The 23,420-nt window shown below is 40.8% G+C and overlaps 1 protein-coding gene across 1 annotated transcript in view; it reads right to left on the bottom strand.

The window, feature by feature from the left end:
• ZRANB3 (zinc finger RANBP2-type containing 3) overlaps positions 1–23,420 on the bottom strand; it is a 114,013-nt gene that overhangs the window by 18,292 nt on the left and 72,301 nt on the right. Inside the window, exons 13-17 of the mRNA XM_065413674.1 lie at positions 22,122–22,301; positions 19,289–19,441; positions 8,191–8,662; positions 6,221–6,445; positions 4,265–4,356 (exon numbers count right to left, since the gene is read on the bottom strand). Coding sequence (XP_065269746.1) covers positions 4,265–4,356; positions 6,221–6,445; positions 8,191–8,662; positions 19,289–19,441; positions 22,122–22,301 — 1,122 coding nt within the window. The remainder of the gene's footprint in view (positions 1–4,264; positions 4,357–6,220; positions 6,446–8,190; positions 8,663–19,288; positions 19,442–22,121; positions 22,302–23,420) is intronic.

The raw sequence follows: 23,420 nt of genomic DNA on the forward strand, positions 1-23,420 counted from the left end.
TCATAGTTGAGGTTTTTGGTAAAACAATTCTCCAAGAGCACATGCTAGCATATAAAACGGTTACTAAACTTCTTTAACTGTTGTTCTTCGAGATGTGTTGCTCATGTCCATTCCACGTCAGGTGTGCGCACGCTGCATGCACCGTTGCTGAAGACTTTTCTCCCAGCAGTATCTGTATGGCCGACTCTATTGCCCACGCTTATGCACCAGTATAAGGGTTGCCGCCGGCCCTGCGCCCTCTCAGTTCCTTCTTGCTGTCAACTCTGGCCATGGGGAAGGAGGGCAGGTCATGGAATGGACATGAGCAACACATCTCGAAGAACAACAGTTACGGAGGGTTAGTAACTGTTTTTTTTCTTCTTCGAGTGCTTGCTCATGTCCATTCCATGTCAGGTGACTCTCAAGCACTGCCCTCAGAGGTGGGCTAGGAGTTTACAAGTGAGTGGATTGTAACACAGCTCTGCCAAAACTGTCATCATCCCTGGCTTGATGGGTGATGGCATAATGGGCAGCAAACATGTGGACCGAGGACCACATTGCAGCTCTGCAAATGTCCTGAAATCAGCACCTGTGCCAGGAAGTCCGCAGAAGACACCTGTGCCCTTGTCGAATGGGCCTTTACCATGGGTGACGGGTGAACGAGCCGTTGGGGGAGGCTAGCCCGCGGCCCCTCCCCCTCTCTCCACCCCTCCCGCCCTGCAGCCCAGGGTGCACCACCCCGTCCCCGTGGCCCCTAGTCCCCCAAGCACCCCCAGTCCCGGAGCGCCGGGCAGTAGGCCTGCTTGGCGCATTGCTAGTACTCTGCTGGGAGGAGGAAGAGGAAGAGGCTGGTAGGCTCTGGTGGCGCCTGTAACCTCTCCCTTTGCACTAGTTGGTCTTGTGCCTGGATGGACCTGAGAAACAAGGGGGCTGCTGAGGCCTAAAACGCCTGCACGAGGCTGCTGATGTATAAAGGCCAAGGGATCTTAATGTGGCTCTGGAGTCTTTAACTCCATGCAGCTTCGTGTCGGTTTGGTCCAAGAATGGCGAGGACCCTTTGAACGGAAAGTCACGCATTAATTGCTGGACCTCTTGTGACAGCCCTGATGACGGCAGCCCTGAGCCCCTCCTCATGGCGACTGCCGATGCCATCGACCTGGATGCCGAGTCCACCGCATCCAGGGCAGTCTGGAGGGAGGTCCTCGCCATGGTCTTTCCCTCTTCCACAATGGCCCCAAACTCCTGCCGCACTTCTTGGGGCAGTGACTCTTTGAAGTGCATCATGGAGTCCTAAACGCTGAAGTTGTATCGCCCTAGTAGCACTCGTTGGTTTACAATACGCAACTGGAGGCTCGCAGTAGAATAAACTTTTCTACTGAACAGGTCCAAGCATTTGTGATGGGTTCCCCCTAGGGTGCCACCTGGAACACCCCCTCCCCCATTCAGTTTTTGTTCCTCAGGTGTTTCCAGGAGTCTTCTTGCCTGGAGAGTGAAGAACCGGGAGCAGGTCTGCAGCTTGTCACAGCAGTACAGTGAGAGAGAGAGCCCAGGCTGGTGTGTCAGAGGGCTCAGTGGTACTGCAGTTCCAGGTGGCACCCTGGGGGAACCCATCACATAGTTTTGCCTCCTTGTTTTTTGGGGTGGCACTGGCCTGGGCCCTGCCTATCCCGCTCATTGGCAGCAGCAACCACCAGGGAACCCGGGGGGGGGTAGAAGTACATATAATCGTAGCCCTTTGCGGGCACGTAATACTTCTCTTGGAAGTTGAGGGCAGAGAAGCGGGGGTCTGCCAGAGTGCCTTTACCACCTTGAGTACCTCCTGGTGCATGGGGAGAGCCACCCTGGCTGCAGCCGCAGCTGTCAAAATATCAAAAATGGGGTCTGTAGGTTGTTTGAACTCCTCCACCTCTAGGTCCAGATTGGAGGCGATTTTCTTAAGAAGCTCCTGGTGGTGTTTGAAATCACTGCAGGGTACAGGGTTAGCCGGCCCCACGAGTGCATGGGCTGAGGCAGGGCCACAGTGCTCCTTTCAGAAGTCACTACTGAAGGGGAGTGCAAAAGGTGACCCAGTGCTAGTGGAAACCCCCATGGATTCCAGTACTGCCAGTAGACTGGCCATTGACCCAGGGCCTATGGGACCATGGATGGACGGCACCGACATCTGTCTGGTAAGCCGGATGGTGGTGCCTCTTCAGAGGTGGCGCTGATTCCTCTTTGGAGCTCAACGAAGATTCTTTATAGGATGACCAAGGCAGTGCTGTCATGACCTCTATTCAGCTCTGATGGGGATCTGGAGAGCAAGGTCTCGGTACTAGGGAACGGCTGCGAGGACTAGGAGATCGGTGCAGATATTCCGATGACCGGTGCCAGGGTTCTGGCAACTGGTGTCAGGACTCACGTGAGTGGCACTGCACTTCAGTAGACCAACACCGGGCCTCTAGGGACTGGTGTCGTAGTGCCGGAGAACGATGTCGGGTATCTGGTGACCAACGCCTGGGATTCGGTGATCGGCGCATAGGCTGAGGCAACCAGCACCTAGGTGATGGAGACCGGGGCCGGCAAGCTGGGGATGGGCACCTCGATGCCCAAGACCTGGCCGGAGACAGAGACTGGTGACGGGCTGGGGACCACCGAGGGGGCCCCAACTCGGGTTTCCCTCTTGAGACAATGGCCTTAGGCGGCTCCCCTGCCACAGGCTGGCGATCCCTAGGCCTGGGCGGAATTCAAAGGGTCTTTATGTCTTTGGCAGCCTGAAAGGCTTCGGGAGTGGACAGTGCCCACATGTGCTACATGCCTCTGCTGACACCCTGTATACTCAGGGGATCCCTCGGCGGGGATCTGTAAGTTCCCCAGCCATATGCCTTTGAGGGGATGGCGAGTGGCCTGACATGGGTCACATCTCGCCCCCCAGGCTTCTCTGGTCTTCTTGAGGCATAGGGGAGCCCCTTCTGTTGGCAAGCTTCCTGTGCCACTTTGCCTGTACTGGAGAGGTTGAGAGGTACCGCAAGGGACCCGGTGCTGGGGGAGCACTGCTCACGGAGGTGGAGGTGCTTGGTGCCGAGTCAAATCTGCCTGGCTTGGATGCTGATCTCAGCCCAGCTTCCATAAGGAGGGCTTTCAGTCTGATGTCCCTGTCATTTGCATGCGGGGTCTGAAACCCCTCAGATCCGACATTTATCTTTTACATGAGTTTCCCCCAAGCACTTTAAACAGCTGGAGTGAGGATCACTCACAGGCATAGGCTTTATGCAAGCTGCACAAGGCTTGAAACTCGGGGACCGGGCAGGACCCGTCCCGGGAACAAAGTCCCTTAAGGGGACTAACAACTAACTCTAAAAAAACGACTTAAACTACTAAAAATGATCAGCTATATACAACGAGAGTTCAGAAAAACACTGGGAGAAGGCTTGCCGAAGCAAGAGCAAGAGCGTTCCAGCAACCGTCATGGGTGCGAAGAATGAACGGATAGGGTGCAGAGCCGACAGAGCCCCTTATATTGGCGCATATGTGCAGGCCTGCAAGGGGCAATAGAGCCGGTCCTACGGATACTGCTGGGAGAAAACTCTCTGACAACAGTGCACATGGCGTGCGCACATCTGACATGGAATGGACACGAGCAAGCACTCGAAGAAGAATCAAAAGTTATCTGATAGTACTTTAACAGAAAACATCTGTTGTTATGTTGCACTCTATTGTCTTCTAGATTAAAGCACAATTTTCAAGAGCCTGATCCAGAGCCTACATATGTCAACAGAGACTCCCTTTGATTTTAATTTTGGATAAGGCCCGGTAAGAGCACCTTCACAAGATGACAATGATTATCTCTGTCTTCAACTCATTTTAGCAATAATTGGGAAGGCAAGATTTTTACAACCAGGAGAGGAAAAAGTCTACTACACTAATAACTAAGTGTTATGAAACTCCTATTTTACAGCAAAGAAACCTCATAAACCACTAACATTTGTACCTCAATAGATAACCCAATTTATCAGCCTTCTAAAATATATCTATTGAGAAAACATTTGTATTTGTTTGTAAGCTAGGAGAAAAGTTATCTTGTCTAGTAAACTATTATTAATTCCTTGGTGGAAAAGAACTAGAAGATAAATTGCCTAATTTTTGTACATCTCAGTTAATAAAAAAGAAAGCTTTGGTATGAAATAAGAAAATTAAAATATAAATACATGCATTGTAAACCTTTCACTCTTATAAAGTAAAATGTTGCCCTATAATAAGCATACTGGTATGTGAAACCTGTACAGATTGAGTGCATTGTAATGCTTACCTTTGTATAGAGGTGAATTCTATCTGTATTCCTACTTGCACAGAAGTTCAGCACATCATACACTGGAAAAGTATCTGAATTATCAACACGTCCTATAAAAAATAAGAAAAGTGTTTTTTTTTAAATCTAATCTTCATTACTTGGCGCAAAAAGGGAAAATGAGCACATCAGCCACAGAAAAAGGTTAACTAGATCTAAAAGTCATAAGATGAGAGCCTTACATTGCTTTTTCAAAGCATATTAGGCTTTGCTTCACTTCTAAAATGGTGTCCTTGGGAGAAGCTACAAAAAGTATTTGATATTTAGTTTGGAACTTAGTATTAAAACTTAGACAAGGTTCTAACAACTTAAGCAATATCATTCTAATAAACTTTTCTCTAATGATGTTTCTAATGGTATAATAGACACAAGCTACTACCTCTGTTTTGTACCAGTTCTGTCTGTTCTAGCATGTGACATCCTTCTAATTTTGTATTTTTTATCCTTAGGTTGTAAGGTCTTGGGTGCAGGGACAGTATTTTTGTATGTGTTTGTACCAGACCTATCCCAAGAGGGCCTCAATTCTGACTGGAGCACCTGAATACTATTCTTATATCAATAATATTTCATTACAAGTCTGTATTTAAAGTATCACAGCAACACATCATACCTCAATCCTTACCTAATTCAAACCACTCCAAGATAAAAGTCTGTACACTCCAAGTAGTTCAGGGAAGACAGCAATAGGGTTGGTGAAAATCCATATCTTAACTGCTCGCTATAGGGCTCAGGACTGGAACCCAGAGTAGAGGGTAGGCCTTGGCTTCCCTGCCATCCACTACAGAATGGCATTGCTGGGGGCAGTGAACAAGATGACTACCTGATTCACTGCAGGAGTGACACAGTCAGGGCAGTGGATGAGAGGACTGTCTGATGCTGCTTCTGCAGAGAGACTTGGAAAATCTCCCCGCAGAAGGGGAAATCACAGCGTGACCTGGCCAGAGGGCTAAGTCAGGAAGCAACCATAGTATGATTCCGTGAATAGGAGGAGAGCTGCATAGTGGAAGACCAGAATCAGGCAGAACTAATCCCCAGAGTCGCCAGAAAGCGACGCCACCCGGGGTGAGTAAAGCACCCTGTGATAGTGTGCTTACAAGAAGGTGTTCTAGTTGTTACATGCATACTTGGAAGCATCTTTTACTTAAGTTTTAAAAAGTTATACACATTCTGGGTGTTGCTGAACAAACTGAATGAGAATGAATAAGGATATGCATAATTTTACAGTGACAAAAATCGTATCCATAAGAATGAACATGAATACCAGGCATTCTACATATCACAGAAATTCTGTATTTAATTGCAGCCTCGGATAACAGCTCAATATGACCTGTACTAGCCGGCCAACGGACAACAAGGATGTGCACGGCAAAATTCACTGCATCCTGCCGCCCACAAACGAAGCAACAAAGTAGAAGAAACCTATAGGAAAGATGGGCAGGAGAAAATTTAAGAAAAACGTAGGGAAATTAAAAGGACCTTTGTATTTTTACCCCATATGTGTTTCTCATGAAACATTAAAATGTATCTATGTTGTGTACAATATAACCACAGACTAGTATCTGCAGCCACAAAGTTCAATAAAATGACACACTGTACATGGATCAACAACCTGCTAATTGGCAGCTGCTCACAGGGCATACTTGTCATACAACCCAAAAGCAAACTGTGAACAATACTATGTATATCTGTGGTTCTGCCACAGTTGGATGAAAATGTTGGGTTCAGCCCACCTCACAATTCATCTGGCTGTACTATGGTGAAACACAGAAACCCAGTGGTCATTCTGCATGTGTCAGCTTTTTTGTGTTTCAAATATGTGGTTTCCAAATGAATCTGCATCCCAGTGTTTATGTTTAATGCAATTTTGCATAACTGCTATGGCAGATTGGCTCAACTAGGAATCCTATTTTTCTTTACCTTCTTGAGGCTTTTGCTCACATTCTTCAGATCCATTTTCAACAGCATTAGCTACTTCTCCCCGAATCTCATCAGATGATTCAGTCACTGTTTGTACTAAATCCTCTCTCTCATTGTCTGCATTGCATACTGCTATACCTTTGATTTTTCTAGAGTCCTGTGATGCATTTTCTCCTTCACTCAGAGTAGAGGGAGGATCATTCATTTGATTTGTATTCTTTTTATCTATAGTTAAAGAAACAGGAAAGTGATCAATTTTACTTTGCTTCTATAAAAATAGTTCAATAAATAAGATAAATATTAGGCAGTAATATTAATTTATATTTGAAACAAAGTATCCTAAAATGTATTTTGGTTATAATAATCCAGTAGTTAATTTTGAAAGAATAGCTGTGCCATAAATGAAATGAAATTAATTTTAGACTTGCTGAAATATTAACAGATAATTTTAAACAATGAAACACCTGAAAACTGTAATGTTTAAGTTTAAACTTAAATAATAAAAATATTTTAAATTACATGATGTTGAAAATTACATATTATTCAACATATTATTCCTAATGTTGAACAATACTAATGTTAATACATTTCAATACAATTTTTAAAGTTCAGCTTATACACTATTTATTATTCATCTGAGGAAAATGTATAGATCAATTGCTTATTCTCTCTCCACCCCACAGCAAATATATTTTATTTTAGAAACTAGAGCTTAATGTCTGTGAAATCAATTAGAACCAATATAAATATGTTTGTTTCTATTCTTTTTCTTAAGAGAATTTTAGTGACTATGAGATGAGCCATGTTGATGACATTGGAAACAAAAGTCCTCTATGGAATAGGTATTGCACAGGCACTGCTTACTGATGTGTGTCAGCCAGTGAGTTAAACAGAGAGTTCAGAGTCCATGACACAATCTATCCTTGGTTTCCACTACTGAAACTGTCAACAATGCTGTGGTGGCTTTTATTTTATGGCTATTTGTCACCCAAGAACTGGAGCAAGTCCACTAACTCAGGTTCCTGGAGCAAATTAATATGATCCTCTCACATCCTAATAGTTAGTATTAAAAAGGTACAAGCAGTATGTTATACATGCAACTTAATTTCAAAATACAAAACAGTAGATATCATGGTGAATAAAGTATGTACATTGTGCAATAAGAACATCAGTAATTTCCTAAGGGTAATTTTCTGTTTTGCTTATGAAATATGAAGTTTAAAATATGTCCTTTAGTTGATTATGCTATTTCAAAAAGAAAATATACAAGGCTAATAGCTCTTATTATTTGTGTTTAAACAGATTTTTTAAAAATGCCTACTCATCTTTTCTCCACAAACAATCTAGATGACAGTGATACCAAAATGTATATACAATGGAGACAGATAGGACTTTATACAAATCTTTAGGCTATTTTAAAACAAACTTACTATGGACATTCCAATTTTTACTCTTTGAGGGGAGAAATTTAAATATTTACAAATTTAAAAACTTTTCATGTCTTAAATGTTAGCTCTTGTGACAATTACATACTTGTTTAACTAAGTAAAGCATCTACGCTGCATTATTTGGCTGTGAAAAGATAGGAAAAAATCGATAATTTCATTGGCTTGTTGATAATGATAAATCCTCTGAAGGGAAAGAAAGCAGCAGGGCTCGGACTGTAGGGCATGCTTGCTGCCATGGAAACAATTTCTGCTGCTGCTCATTGAATTTACATCCTACTGACTTTAATCAGGTATCCATTTTTGATAAATTAATGTCATATCACAGGACTTTCGGAAATAAGTTCCTGACCAAAATTAGGAGACAATTTCAAAAATTCCAACTCATGTGATGATTTTATTCTTCATATTTTGTCTGAATTTGTAAATACTCATGTATTCTAGTACAAAAACACTATAATCTTTGAAGCAAAACAAAATAGGAATATGCCTATTCAGTTACAATGTGAAGCATGGGTTACTCACCATCACTGCCACGAGGACATTCACAGATTTCACAATAAGGTAATAACAAATTATTAGTGTAAGTGCAAAGACTACAACACCAGGCTTTGGCTAAAGGTGATTTTTCCCTTGAAGTAGATGGAGAGTCACCAGAAAACCCATGATCTGTTTCTTTGGTAAACAAAGAGTTTGTTTTTCCAGGCAAAGTTTTTCTCTTTTTCTTACTAGAGCTGCTTTGGGTGGGTGTACTTAGAGCTCTTGGTCTTTTAGCTTCAGGCTCACAACCATTTTCATAACAAATTGCATCCACATCAATTATTTCTCTGGCATCCAAATGCCTGCTGCCCTCCTCTATGTCCTTTGCCGGTGTGACTTTAGAATCTCCTAAAGTAAAGTTCAGTGATTTATCCCAAGAGTCAATTTTGCGTTTTTTCTCAGTAGATGGTTTTGGTGAAAAGAAGGCACGAATGTCATGTTGTTTTTCTTTTTCAAACTAGGAAAGAGAAACAAACATTACCAAACATACAGATCTAAAATTCCTCCAGTAGATAGAGTAGATATAGTCCACATGTTTAAAGTTGTAACATTTTTTCCCCCTCAATTATGCGTCTTTTGTCTTTCTAATTTGAGGTATTTTTTAAATTTTTAATTAGTAGATAGACAATGATAGACACTCTCGTTTAATTATTTAAACTCAATTTAAAAGAAATTTAATGCTATTTCTCAACTATGACAATTTTTAATATTCCAGTCAAAACTTTAAATCAGCATAAGCATAGCACAAATGTACAGAATTGTTAGTGTGGTACTTAAAAAAAAAAAAAAAAGATATACAACAGAATGAGAGAGATTTAATATCATTTTAGAATAATTCTGTATATACATACTGGATGTTTACTGATGTAATATGCTAACACAACTACAAAACCAGCCAAACTCCCAGTTTCCTTGAAGTTTTGTATTATAGGTCTAGATTTTAGGCCATGTCTAGCACTATGAAAAAATTCATACTTTTAACATATGTCAAAATGCTAGTGTAGACAAGGCAGTTGTAGTTTTAACAAATGTTAGCAGGTTCCCTGGGAAAATCCTAATATTGTTACATTGTATTTCAACACATTAGTTAATACATGTTAAAACTTTTCCCCCCCTACTGATGACAAGGCCTTATAGGTAACAGTGTGACTTGTCATAAAGCAGAATAATGTCCTGTATTTATTAGGTATTTTGAATTTCATGTCTCCATTTGTAAACTTCAAATAATTAATTACTATAGGCTAAGTGCTATATGTGTACTAGTAAGGGAGTTTTTGTACCATAATATATTGGCTGGAGGTCTTATTGTGATTTTTTTTCTTTTAACATAGTAATACTTTAAAAACTCAACCATGACAGTGTAATTACTGTGACGCTATATCATATACCCTTCCACGGTGAAAAGCAGTACGAAAAATGTCGGAAAATAATCAGATTCTTTTCCTCATCCATTTAACTGAACATCATAAGATGTAGCTCTCTGAAGTCAGAGAGGCAGTGTTTATAAAGTCAAAACTGAGAGCCAGGAGACTTGCATTCTAATCCCAACTCTCAGAGTGATTCTCTGTGTGAGTTTGGGTAAATCACATATCCTCTCTGTACCTCAGCGTCTCCATTTACAAAATGGAGATAATCCTTATCTGTATTTGGAAACTGTCATGGTTTAAGCTAAATCCATTATTTATTAAATTAATTTGTACAGTCAAGCTGTAAAGAGTTAACATTTGGAAAGAATTAAAAGCTGTTCTCTTTCCTTAAGTACTAGCTTCTTCCTAAGCAATGTCATTTTCAAATAGCTTGCTGACTCTGTCAAACAGTTTGGGTTAAAATGTGTACATATTAAAAACTATTGCAATTTTTATACTCCAAGGGAGCACTAATACCTACAGTGTATTCAAATTCATTTGAAATGAAATTAATACTCCATCCAGTGAATTATTACATATTGGCAACACTAAGGACGTAAAATGATGAACGAACATTTAAATCAGTGCTGCAATTGCATCAGTTGGAAAACTCACATTTTGTTTTACAGAACGATGGGGAATTATTTTGGGTGAAATTCTGGCTCCATGAAATAAATGGCAAAAGTTTCATTGATCTTAATGTCTATTTATCTTAAGTACTTACATGGCCCTTCTTACTATAGCGTCTGAGCACTTCCCAATCATGACTGGCCTTATGGCTGGGAGGAAGCAGTAGGCGTGATATATCTTGATTTTAGTAAAGCTTTTGACACAGTCCCACATGACAGTCTCATAAGCAAAACAGGGAAATGTGTTCTAGATGAAATTACAATAAAGGTGGGTGCACAACTGGCTGAAAAATTATACTCAAGAGTAATTACCAATGGATCACTGTCTAAATGGGAGGACATATTTAGTGAGGTCAACAGGGGTCAGTCCTGGGTTTGGTACTATTCAATCATGAATAACAACAGAAAAAGTGGAAATGGCAGAAGAGCTAAATGACATTTTTGTTTCAGGTTTCAGAGGGGTAGCCGTGTTAGTCTGTATCAGCAAAAACAATGAGGAGTCCTTGTGGCACCTTAGAGACTAACAAATTTATTTGGGCATAAGCTCATAAGCTTTCGTGGGCAAAGATCCACTTCATCAGAGGCATGAAGTGGAAAATACAGTAGACAGGTATAAATACACAGCACATGAAAAGATGGGAGTTGTAGAGAAAATTGGAGAGTCCGGAGGAAAGCAGCAGAAATGATAAAAGGTTTAGATAACCTGACCTATGATGAAAGTTTAAACAAACTGGGACTATTTAGTCTTAAGAAAAGAAGTCAGAGGGGGCATGTGATAACAGTCTTCAAATATGTTAAGAGCTGTTTTATAGAGAACAATCATCAATTGTTCTCCGTGTCCACTCAAGGTACGGACAAGTAGTAATGGGCTTAATTTGCAGCAAGGCAAATTGAGGTTAGACATTAGAAAAAACTTTCTAACTATAAGGATAATTAAGTTCTGGAATAGGCTTCCAAGGAAGGTTGTGGAATCCCTGTCATTGGAGGTTTTTAAGAATAGGCCGGACAAACACCTGTCAAGAATAGTCTAGATTTACCTCAGTGCAGGGGACTGGACTTGGTGATATGTCGAAGTCCCTTCCAGACCTACATTTCTATGATTCTATTCTCACCATACCCCTGTGATATAAGGAAGCACTACTATCCCTATTTTACAGATGGGAGATGAGGCAGAGAGAGACTAAATACGTATGGTCACACAGGAAGTCTGTGGCAGAGCTAGGAACTGAACCCCAATCTCCCAAGTTCCAGGACAGCATTCTAAACACTGGACAATCCTTCCACTGAGGGAGCCAGCATCACCCCTTGACAGGTGGTAAAAGTAGCTCAATTCAAGGTCTCAAGAAATGTACCTCTAAGATGAGAGGACTTTTTGGTCAGGGTGGAACCATCGAAGCTAAGGATGGGTCATTTCACCTGAAAAAACAACATACGAACCCATGAAAAGAAGAGGTTGCTCATCTTGTGCAGTATCTGTGGTTCTTCGAGATCTGTGTTCCTATGGGTGCTCCACTTCAGGTGTGCATGCGCTTCAGGAGCCCTTAATTGGAGATTTTATGTTAGCAGCATCCATTCAGCCCATGCATGCGTGCTATACAACCTCATGTCACACACTGAAGGGTATATAGGGCTGTGTGCGCAAACCATCCTCAGTCCCTTCTCTGAAAATGCAGCAGTGAGAAGGAACTGGAGACATGGACAGTCCACCCTACCCTTTATCATCTTGGGAAAACCATGAGGCAATATAAGAGTGCATGCGTGTACTGCTGAGCAACATTACTTTGAAAAGCTCCGGCTCCGGGCGCATGGTGCACGTGCATAACCCACAGTGGAATACAATAGGGACCATCACTTGAAGAACCACCACAGTTACTGAATGGGGTGAGTATCCTCTTCTTCTTCCTTGAATAGTGTCCCTATGGGTGCTCCACTTCAGGTGACTCCCAAGCAGTTTCTCCACTGCAGAATGTTCAGGAGCTTTTGTGAGTCTTTAACCTCCTCAAGAGGTATCTGAAGGGTGTCAGCCACTCTCTTCACGAAGTCCAGGAATGGGCAAAAATTGTCAGCCACTGATGGCCATGACTGAGAATGAAATAAGAGTCTGAGGAGTGGCATTCTTAACCACCCTAGTCTCCTGTTCTTCAAAGGCCTCCTTGTGTTGGGGGTTTGGTAGAGGAGACTGCGTCACCCTTGCCTCTCAGTGCAATGGAGCTGGAGGTCTTGCAAATTGTTGCCAGTATGCTGCACAAGGATCCCAGTATAGCCATTGGGGGGGCCCATATGGAAGAAAGGGTGGCACTCAGGGCTGATCCCACCATCCCTGTCATGGATGAGGATCCTGGCTGAAGTATGGCTTCCTGTATAGATGTGGAGGGGAATCCCGCACTGGTAAAGGGGAGATTAATCTAATGTTGCCTTCATCCTCCTCAATGTCCTCCAATGGGGAGGCCCTAGTAGAAAAAGGCTGAGAAGTTTGTGGTACCGGGAAGCAATGGTAATCCAGACACTGGAGTCTCAGTACCGAGAGTCATCTGGTACCCATAAGCAGTGCTCAGGACTTCTGAAAGTCAGAACAAGTATATTTACTTGTTTGAGGTTTACTTTGACAAAACTCTTTATAATCATAAACACTATCAAAAATCCTGAACCATCGAAATTAGTATCTCAAAGCATTTTTATCAAACTAAATGTGCAGTGAAAATTGCTTTAAAATCCCCCCCCCCCCCCGCCACCGATGTTTAAATACACTTTTTTCATGCTGGAGTGCATTCTGAAGAGGGGCAGCAATGAATGATTACACCAGAGATAGAATCTTATTAGTCTGTATGGATCCACATGGCATGTACTGGGTTTCAGCAACTATAGCAGTATGACTTGAGGCAACTTGCTGTTGAAGACACAGAGTGATAAACTGAGATTGAGTCAGATAACATCTCAAAGCCAGTTTTTGCACTATAAAATGATATAGCACAAGTATAGCCTCAGTAAGAGAGGTGACAGATCAGGCAGATGCAATGGCACCAACTGACACCCTGACAGCTGCATAAGACAATGATGAATGAAGAACCAGGATAATAACATCATGAGTAATATCCTGATCATGGTGCTTAACTCGAATTTACAAGTAACCCAGGCGCTGCTGTTGCCTGAAGCAATAAAGCACAGAAAGTACAAGGTTCCTCTCTGAGGCCACACATCAGCTACCTGACATATATCAAGTAAGTTTTTTGATATCTAGCCCTGACCAAGCTCAGCCCAAGAAGTCTATTGATTCAAAAGCAGATGTACATCAAGGAAGACTTCCTGGGAAGTACATGGACAGATCTCTTTGATATTGGCCTAGATCATTGTTTTATAAATTGGTCAATGGCTTCATGATCAAACTATACCAATGGAACCAAAACCAGGTACCAATTAAGACCCTTTAATCTATTAGAATGAAAATAAATAAACATGGCTAACTTTGAAGGTGGTAGCCAAAATCCATAGTATAATTTGGATTAGATAGTAGTTTGGACCTTATCCCCTGAACCCCCCGAACCGAACTGAACTCCACCTTATGAGGGTCATCCTATCCTCATTACCCGGCCCACTTATTTATACCTATGATTGCCTGTAATTCCTGTATGAGTGATGTACCCTCACTGCTTGCTGACTGTACCTTGATTCATGCACCTTAACCCCCCCCATTGGGGATACTGCAGACTGTATGTGTTATGCGCTATCCAATATCAAAATACTAACATCCCCCTATACTCTGTATGTTACCCCCGATGACTAATAACTGAAGTTTCAACACTCTGTATCATCTATTTTTAAACATTTTCTAATAAAATTTTAAATGTTGCTCTATGGCAGGGGTTGGCAACCTTTCAGAAGTGGTGTGCCGAGTCTTCATTTATTAACCCTAATTTAAGGTTTTGCATGCCAGTAATACATTTTAACGTTTTTAGAAGATCTCTTTCTATAAGTCTATAATATATAACTAAACTATTGTTGTATGTAAAGTAAATAGGGTTTTCAAAATGTTTAAGAAGCTTCATTTAAAATTAAATTAAAATGAAGAGTCCCCTGGACCAGTGGCCAGGACCCGGGCAGTGTGAGTGCCACTGAAAATCAGCTCAGGTGCCGCCTTTGGCACGCGTGCCATAGGTTGCCTACCCCTGCTCTATGGTATAGACCAGTGGACAGAACATAACTTTTAAAAATGCTCTTTCAAAGAAAAAGAACAGTTGTTAAATTGTCTTTTAGGGCTGTTCAATCTTTGTGTTATTGTCAGGACTAAACACAAAATGAAAGAAATAGAACAGAGAAGAAAGAAATCTAGCAAAACTGATAAAACTATGACAAATATTAGACAGAATAGCAGCAAACAATAACAAGCACTGATCAAAGCAGAACCCCATCTCGACTGATAACTCTGCAAGGAGCTCATTAATACTTTATAACATCAATCCTAAACTTCAAAATAAATAAATTTCAGAGAAGAGGAATAAAAAGCACTGCATGCTGAAGTGAGTCACTGAGAAAACTGTTACTCAGTTATAAGTAATTAACTAAATGAAGAGAAGCTTGAACAACACCATAGCTAATGAAAACCTGAAAAATCAAAAATGACCTAGGAGAAATAACACTAGTGATGCCATAAATGAAAATTCAAAACATGAATATGAAAATCACCCTCTCCCTACGCTGTTTGGCAAACATTATTAAACAGGGCAACTAGAACTGAAATAGTGTTGCATTTTTGTTGTCCTTAGTTAATCATCACTAGTTTTTTAAAAATATTGACTGGCTACCAAAAATCAGTTGGACGTGGAGTTTAAAAAAGTTTGTAGCTAAAGTTATAAAAGCCTCAAGTGTAACACTGGAGCACATTCAGGACAAACAGCCCTGTACTTGAAACATTTAAACTTATTACCAAACATAGGCCAGCTTCTGAAGGACATTTGTTGATAGTCTGAAAAACACTCAGAGCAATATCATAACAACTAGTTAGTTAACAGTTTAAAGACTGAACAGCAGGAAGGGATATAATGCAAGTTTATTAAATGAAATGACCCAACCTCAGCTATCTGGATTATTCTGGGCAATCCAGAAGTGGGTGATTATTTATATATTAAATAAATAATAACTAGACAATGAATAAACCACTTGTTGAATACTGATGCCTTGAGGAATTCTGGCTATTTTGCAAAAATATTGAGCTTTGAAAACAATTCTGTTTATATATTGTAATAATAAATAACACTTATATGGAGTTTCATATCTTCACATATTAGTAAATAATTATTAATTCTAATTCCTGCAGATGTCTTCCTGCCAGTATAACTAAGGACACTTGTGAGAGTACAGGTCTTGGGTCATTTCCAGAACAACTGTCTGTGATGTCAAAAAGAGGATTATATTTTAGGTTCATTTGGAATTGTTAGACAAAAAATATCTCATTTTCAAGAACAAGTGTATCACACTGAAGGCCAGAGTAAGAGAAATATAGAGAAATATGACATATCAAACTGGTGTTGGTAGACAACATTTTTTAAAGTTTTCCATAAAGCACAGCTACTCTTCAGCATAGCTTCCCTTTTCACATTATCCTATGATCATTATATTTTTACAGTAGTCACATGCCCACTGCTATTTACTATATTAAAAAAGTTATTTTATTGGCTTGCAGATGCACCACCTTGAGCTATGAACTTATCACAATTCATACGCTAAGAAGGATTGGACTTAGACAGTATCTAGAGTTCTACCAAGTAATGGGTGCTGCAATAAGTTGTGTTGGTGATTCAGCAGGAGGAAACTCTTTCCTCTGAAAAACACTATGCATCCGAAGAAGTGGGTTGTAGCCCACGAAAGCTTATGCTCTAATAAATTTGTTAGTCTCTAAGGTGCCACAAGTACTCCTGTTATTTTTGCGGATACAGACTAACACGGCTGCTACTCTGAAACGTTTCCTCTGAATCAGTGGTTCTCAACCTATTTACCATTGTGGCCCGCATATGCAGCTCTCTCTGTGTTATTTGGGCCGCATCCATACAATATATATGCTACTTGTATTCAGGGCCGACAAGTGGGGGGGGGGGGGGGGGGGGAGGGGGGAAGCCGGTACACATTACTGGGGCCCGGCGGTCCGGAAGGGGGACCAGGGCCTGGCTTCCCCCCCGTCTTGTTGGCCCTGTTTAGCCAGTCCGCCCTTGCTGGGGGGCCTGAAAAAATCCCGGACCCGGCTTCCCCCCCCTCTCGCCAGAAATTTTTTCCACCGGGGCCCGAACCTGCTCTCGGCAGCCCTGCTTGTATGGTCCTGAAGATGTCACATGGGCCGCAGAGTTGTGCTAATTGGGCTGCAAGTATTCCATGGGCTGCAGGTTGAGAACCACTGATTGAACTGATCAAGGTTCCTGCATGTTGTTTGATCAACCCTGTACTGTAGGAGATGACATGTTCTGGTTATTAAAACACTTTTGGCACTTTTCACAAAGGTAGATGTATGAGCTCTGGTTTCCTGGCAAGAGTCATGTGGGCAATTACATTCTGCCAGTCTAAACTCCAGTTTCAATTTCATATAGTAGTTTTTACTTCCTGTCCTAAAGTCTTGTTTACGGTTGATTGGTATGAAAACCTGATTTGAACACTCCATTGCAGAGGTGGCTGCATTTCAGTGTTAGGTGAAGTAATTTCAGTATATTTAAAGAGCAAGATTTGCAAAGGTGACTGTTGATTCTCGGTGCCCAACTTGAGACACCTTCAAGAAACCTGATTGTAGGGTGACCAGACAGCAAATGTGAAAAATCGGGACAGGGGGTGAGGGGGTAATAGGACCCTATATAAGAAAAAGACCCAAAAATCAGGACTGTCCCTATAAAATCGGGACACCTGGTCACCCTACCTGATTGTCAGGAAGTGCTGTGCACCCATCCTCTAAGAAACAGGCCCCTTGAAGGTGTTTCAAATTAGGTACACACAAAAATGGAGTATCCTAATATCACTAGTCAAGTTTGAAAATCTTCACCAAAGGGCTCTGGGAATACTTTGGAATGTGAAAGCAGTGAACAAATATAAAGCACTAAGGAAGTGTATATTCATCATAATGCGGAGGTCCCAATTTTATTTCCTATCAGGTGAACAACTGTTCGCAACAAGTGGCTTGTACATTTTGTGAGAGACTCTCTCAACCAATCACTCACTGAAAGAAAGATCAACAGGAAAATTATGTAGATGGTTCACATATAGAAGAACTCAGCATATAAATCTCAAATACTCTAGAAACTTGATATTTGTAGTAACTGAGCTACATGGATTTTTTGTAATATCAAATGATAGCAGATAAAAAGCTTAACAGGACAGCAAAGCTACTTGCATGCTTTAGTAATATAATTTTCAATGGAGAGCTATGATAAAATTGTGAAATCTTAGAAAAAGCTCAAACAATTGATCTGTACATACAAGCTTCTTCTATTGTTTGAGAAACTCAAACTTTTCTTCTTAAATACAAACTTCTCATTAAATCAACTACAGTCTTTGGGAAGATTGACTTTTCCTTCATCTCCCTTCAACTAGCACTGGGAAAGTTAAGATAGTATGGTATATCAGACATATATATATTTTTAGAAGGCAATCGGGTTATTTCCATTCATTATTTCTTTGTTCACAAAATTAATAAATGTATCTGTTTGCTTTTAACAACAAATGCATATTTTAAGATGTCTTAGTTGGTAGTAGGATGCTATACGTTCATCCCTAATATCATGCTCTTTTATGAGTGCCCAGATTAATATAATTTAGCATCACCCCAATTTTTCACTGAGCCAGATTGAACATACAATATACAGCATTTTAGATACATATGAATGAAAAGGACAGTTACCTGTTCTGTAACTGGCGTTCTTTGAGATGTTCCTTCTTGCCAGACAACTCCGACAGAGGGGAAGGAGGGTGGGACGTGGAATACACCTGAGCAACACATCTCGAAGAACGCCAGTTACGGAACAGGTAACTGTCCTTTCTTCTTCGAGTGATTGCTCATGTGTATTCCACTATAGGTGACTCCAAGCTATACCTGATGGAGGCGGGTAGGAGTTTAAAACAAAGTTTTAAGGGTTACCCAGGCGGAGCATCGCCCTACCAAACCCGGCGTCATCCCTTGCTTGGGAGACGATCGCATAGTGTGATGAGAAGGAACTGAGGGTGGGGGGAGCACGCAGCCCCCTTTATGGCGCGATATACCGGCACCACTCCAGGGGTCGCAGCGGTGCTCCCCCACTACGCATACTGCTAAGGGAAAAACTTCCGGCACCGGTGCACGTGGCGAGCACGCGCACTTATAGTGGAATACACATGAGCAATCACTCGAAGAAGAACAATATGTTGCGATAATTTAAAGGACACAATAGATTACAGAGCTAGATCCTTTATTGTAGAGATGGACTTTGGTCAATTTTAACTGTAATTATAACACGCTACTCAGTATTAAGCTATAAACTAAAAGTGCTTGTAACCACCAGAATGTTCCTTGAGATCAGTGCTAGAAAAAGGCTTGTGAACAGTCCTGCGCTGGTAGGAATGGACAACATGACTCAACAGAATATTCTTGAGCACTTTCTACAGACTAGTTTTAAATGTCTTTTGTGATGATGCTTCTACTACTTCCCTCGAGAGGTCACTAGATAATGTTTTCACCTCTCTTAGCCAGAAGGCCGATTCTACAGTCTAATAATTTCACTGGTTCACTAAGACAGCATACCTAATGAAGCTGGACAAGAAAATAGGTACCTGTACAGCCCCACATCAACCCATTCTAAAAAGGAGAAATGGCAGCAAAATGAGCAAGAAAAAATCAATACCAAAAGAGGAAGAAGTGGATGGGGAAGAGAGAGAGAGAGAGAGAGAAGGACAAGTAATAATCTAAAAGGCTGTTTCCCAGACTTCATTCTTTTCAAATAGGGGCAGTTTAACATTTAATTTGAAGCACAATTAATCACTAGGTATTAGAATTATTTTAGAAAAGAAGAGCATAGAAGAAGATATATATCCATCTTGTCTTACATGAGTGAATAAAACTTCATTCTTGATCTCTTCAAGACTTTCGTTCGGGGTCCAGGCTTCAGCAAAACTCAAGAAATCCCACTTCTCCTTATCACCTTCTTCAGCCTGCAATTTCTCCTTCTTACCATTCAATGTGCTGCCTGTAACTTTGGCCTGCAGACAGAGGGATTTAATTATTTCACACTTCGGAGTAAATTTAGTTGCCCAAGTTTACTAAGTGTTACTTCCCTTTCAAACATAACTCAGCAACTGTAAAAGTGCAGAACACAATTTAGTAATTCAAAGTAAAAAATGTTTTAAATAACTGACTGAAGATCTATAAGGCTACCATCTGATATTCCTTCAAATCCTCTATCAAGATGGCCAAGATGAAATCTATTGTTGTATGATGACTTGGCAGTGGGACAGTTGGGGGAAGTTAATATTTATCGATTAATGTTACTACAAAACTTAAACAACATATGTCCCTTTCACAAAGCCTTTATATGTTTGTGACACTTCTCAGGATAGCTAGGGTTGAGAGGCACCTTGCTAATACCTACCCTTAGTGTGAGGAAGCCTGCAAGGGTCAGCTCTCTGACTCTCCGCCACAGGAAACATCTAGTGCTTTTTACAATCTGCCTTACCCATTCCAAAGGCCACTGGGCAATAGAATAAAACAAATACAAAATAATAAAGAAGAGATGGGAGCAAATTCCATACCCTAGAGACGATTGAAGTAAAAGCACCGTTAATTTCTGACTTCAGATGTTGTGGTGGAATCCTTAAGTGGCAGGTGTTGTCTGAATATTGAGACTCATCTGTACAATGCTCAAGGAGCAGGTCTTGAATGTAGCTAAGGCAATATTAATGTTGGGATTTTCAAAGAAGCCTAAGGGAGTTAGGCATACAACTCTCATTGAATTGTAATGGGATTCAGGTACCTAGCTTCCTTAGACTCCTTTGTAAATCCCAACTTAAAACTTTAAAAGCCACGTCTTTCTAGGTATGCCATATTGGAAAGCAATTGTAGACACATGAACAACACATACTAGTTCCCAAAACAACACATGGATCAATCATATCAAAAGCTACTGAAAGGTCTAGCATGACAAAAATAATCAGCTGATTCTGATCTAAAGCTAGCAGAAAATCAATCATGAATCTGAGATGAGCAGCCTCTGCTTCAAAAGAAGGCCAAACACAGAGTGGAACTAATCAAGGATGCTGGTTATCCAAATATGCCAGGAAGTGAACAGCCATCACCTTCTCAGTCACTCTTTCGAAAAAGACTGAGCAGTTACTGACAAGCATATCAGCAACAAGAGATGGTTTCTTGGGTTGGTGTCGGGGAAATTAACCTGTGGGTTTAAGAATGTTCAGCAGCCTTTCTGACAAAAAAAAGACTAAATAGTGCACATCAGCTCGTACATGTCCATATGTCATACCAGCACTTCTCTGAAGCTATCATCTTGTACTCTAGAGTCCCAGGTGGTTGTTGTTTTTTTAAGTAAATCTCTAATTGTTATGGTTGCAAAGAAAAACACAGAAATGTGAAAAGAGTAAATGAAGCTTAGATGAGCCTGTAGATAGCTTGAAACAATAGACCAGATAGGTGTGAAGTGCCCTCATTCACCTAAGTGAGGGGTTAATTCAGATGCCCATTGATGATAATTTAAATGTCAACACTGTGAATTATTTTATTCCTCCTGTAAAATAAGAGAGTGACTGCCACAGATCTGCACAATTTACTGTGAGTTGCACCTGATTTTGTTGTCACAAGTAAGTGGTGTTTGACAGCTATCACCACTGATTTCCCCCTGACCCGACCCAGTCAAGAAGGAGCCAAGTCCAAGAGCCTAGCAGAGCCCATGGTCATATTCAAATCCCACTAAGTGGGAGCCAGTATTTGCACAATCTATTGTGAGCAGCATCTCATTTTGGTGAGTCATATAAGTGGAGTTTATTTTGTGGGCACAGCTAGTGCTTATCAATAGTGGCACTATAGCTAATCCATTTACCCTGAATAATGCCCAGAAGAACACTGACATCACAAAAAAAATACAAATCAAACACAACCAATGGATAACAATAATACTCCCTTAAGGGGCTAAATTTTTAGTGTCATGCATTAGAATTTTGGTGTATAATGTTTCTTAATGCAAATGTCTATCTTGCAGATGAAGACCACCAACCAATGCAGTCCTAGTCATTTTAGTATTTCCCCTTAATTAAGTCAGGTTTAGAGGACAGTGGTTACTTGCAGCATCCTTCCTACATCTCTTCTTTCCAGTTCTTTGGTACCTGTCATATGTAAGGAATTTTTAAGCTATCACAAGTAGCTGTTAACTCTCTTTCCAAATTTTGATATGAATATTTCTAAAATTATCATCTTTCCAAATTTCAATTTCTATAGTTTTCTAATAGAAGCTTCAGTTAATATTTTCCAGGATGAAAAACAGTTGTCTCAAAAACAATTTCATCCAAGCCATCCCAATTTCACAATTGATAGTGGAAAGACAGAAATAAATGTTTATCTTGTCTACTACTACATCAGCCTGCTGAATCTTATTGAATCCTTTAATGATCTTTTCTTCCCCATTTGCATCTTAAAAAACAAAACATATTTATCTTTGCCTCTTAGGAAAGGACAGCAGAAAAGAGAAAAGTTAGTTCTGAATAAGAGTTGTCATTCTGGTCCCCTGCAATTGTACATATGTTGGTTGGTTTAATATCCTGAGATTAGGACAATGCCCCTCTACAGAATCCTATACAGCAAACATCCTTGAATACTGTGGATTCCAGACACACATCAAACACTTTGTTGATTACTTAGTTTTATTTCAATATATACCTTGCGATTCAACATTGCCCACATAAGAGGATCCAAAGTTCCTTTTGCAATAAGGTAGTGGATATTTACAGAACTGCACTGTCCAATTCGATGTGCTCGGTCTTCTGCTTGCTTCATGTGTCCAGGGTCCCAGTATAATTCAGCAAACACGATGTGAGTGGCAGCAGTAAAAGTTAAACCCTAAACAAAATTAGTAAAAGCAGTGTTGATTCACTGATTACTCAAATGCTAGACAGAGAAGATGTGACTCTACGAACACACAAGTAAATTTCAGTGAATGACTGAACATCAGAAGGGAACTACTACAAATAATGTAAACTATTTTTATAATGGCAATAAGATACTGGAGAGACAAGGTGGATGAGGTAATATCTTTTATTGGACCAACTTCTGTTGCTGAGAGAGAGAGAGACAAGCTTTTGAGCTTACACAAAGCTCTTCTTCAGATACTGGGTGACCTGGACAGCAGATGGTTCATAGATATATGTTGGGTTTTTTTCTAAGGCAAGTCAAGGCATTTTGCTTCTTGTTGCAAGCAAAACAGGATTGTTAATTTTATGACTGCTCCATTGAACAGTTACCCACACCAACTATACTGCAGTAGTAGTTCAAGCATTGAAAATGGATATAAGACAATTTTTAATGCTTCTGAAGTATTTGTGCCCATAACAACATGAAATAGCGACAGCTGGAAATGTTAGTAAGACAGGGCCGGCTCTAGGTTTTTTGCTGCCCCAAGCAAAAAAACTTTTGGCTGTTTCCTCCCCCCCGCCCGGGGCTCTCTCTCTCCCCCTACCCCCCAACTGCACCCTCCTGCAGCCCCAGCCCTGGGTCACTGGTAACTCGCTCCCAGGGCGGTGCATTCAGCAGGAATTTTGGATGTGCACAGAACACAGTCAGGATTGGTTCCCATATGGTTACAGAACTGCAGTGAAGTGGAACAATTTTCAGCTTGTGTGATTGAAGGATATCTGGATGCATATTATAAGACTGTCCTAGATAAATGAGGAAAAGTTGAGGTGCCTTTATTATTCTTTTGTTCCATTCTTTGTTTCTATGGGAAATTTGCCAATGCAATATCACTGTCTTCCTTTTAAACAAATAAAACTAAAAAAAAAAAAAAAAAAAAGCAATGGCTGTTGAAAATAGCAATTCCAGTCCTAATAACCACTGGGAAGCATTTCTTGCTCAATTTATTCTACTTTTTCTACAGCAAGTTACAGTGGATCAGTATATTTGATTTGGGAGAAATGGAGTAACAGCTGCCCAAATTGAGCTTGAGCACTCGTGAATTTTGAG

This window comes from Emys orbicularis, chromosome 11 (assembly GCF_028017835.1).
Source record: "Emys orbicularis isolate rEmyOrb1 chromosome 11, rEmyOrb1.hap1, whole genome shotgun sequence".
Taxonomy (NCBI): domain Eukaryota; kingdom Metazoa; phylum Chordata; order Testudines; family Emydidae; genus Emys; species Emys orbicularis.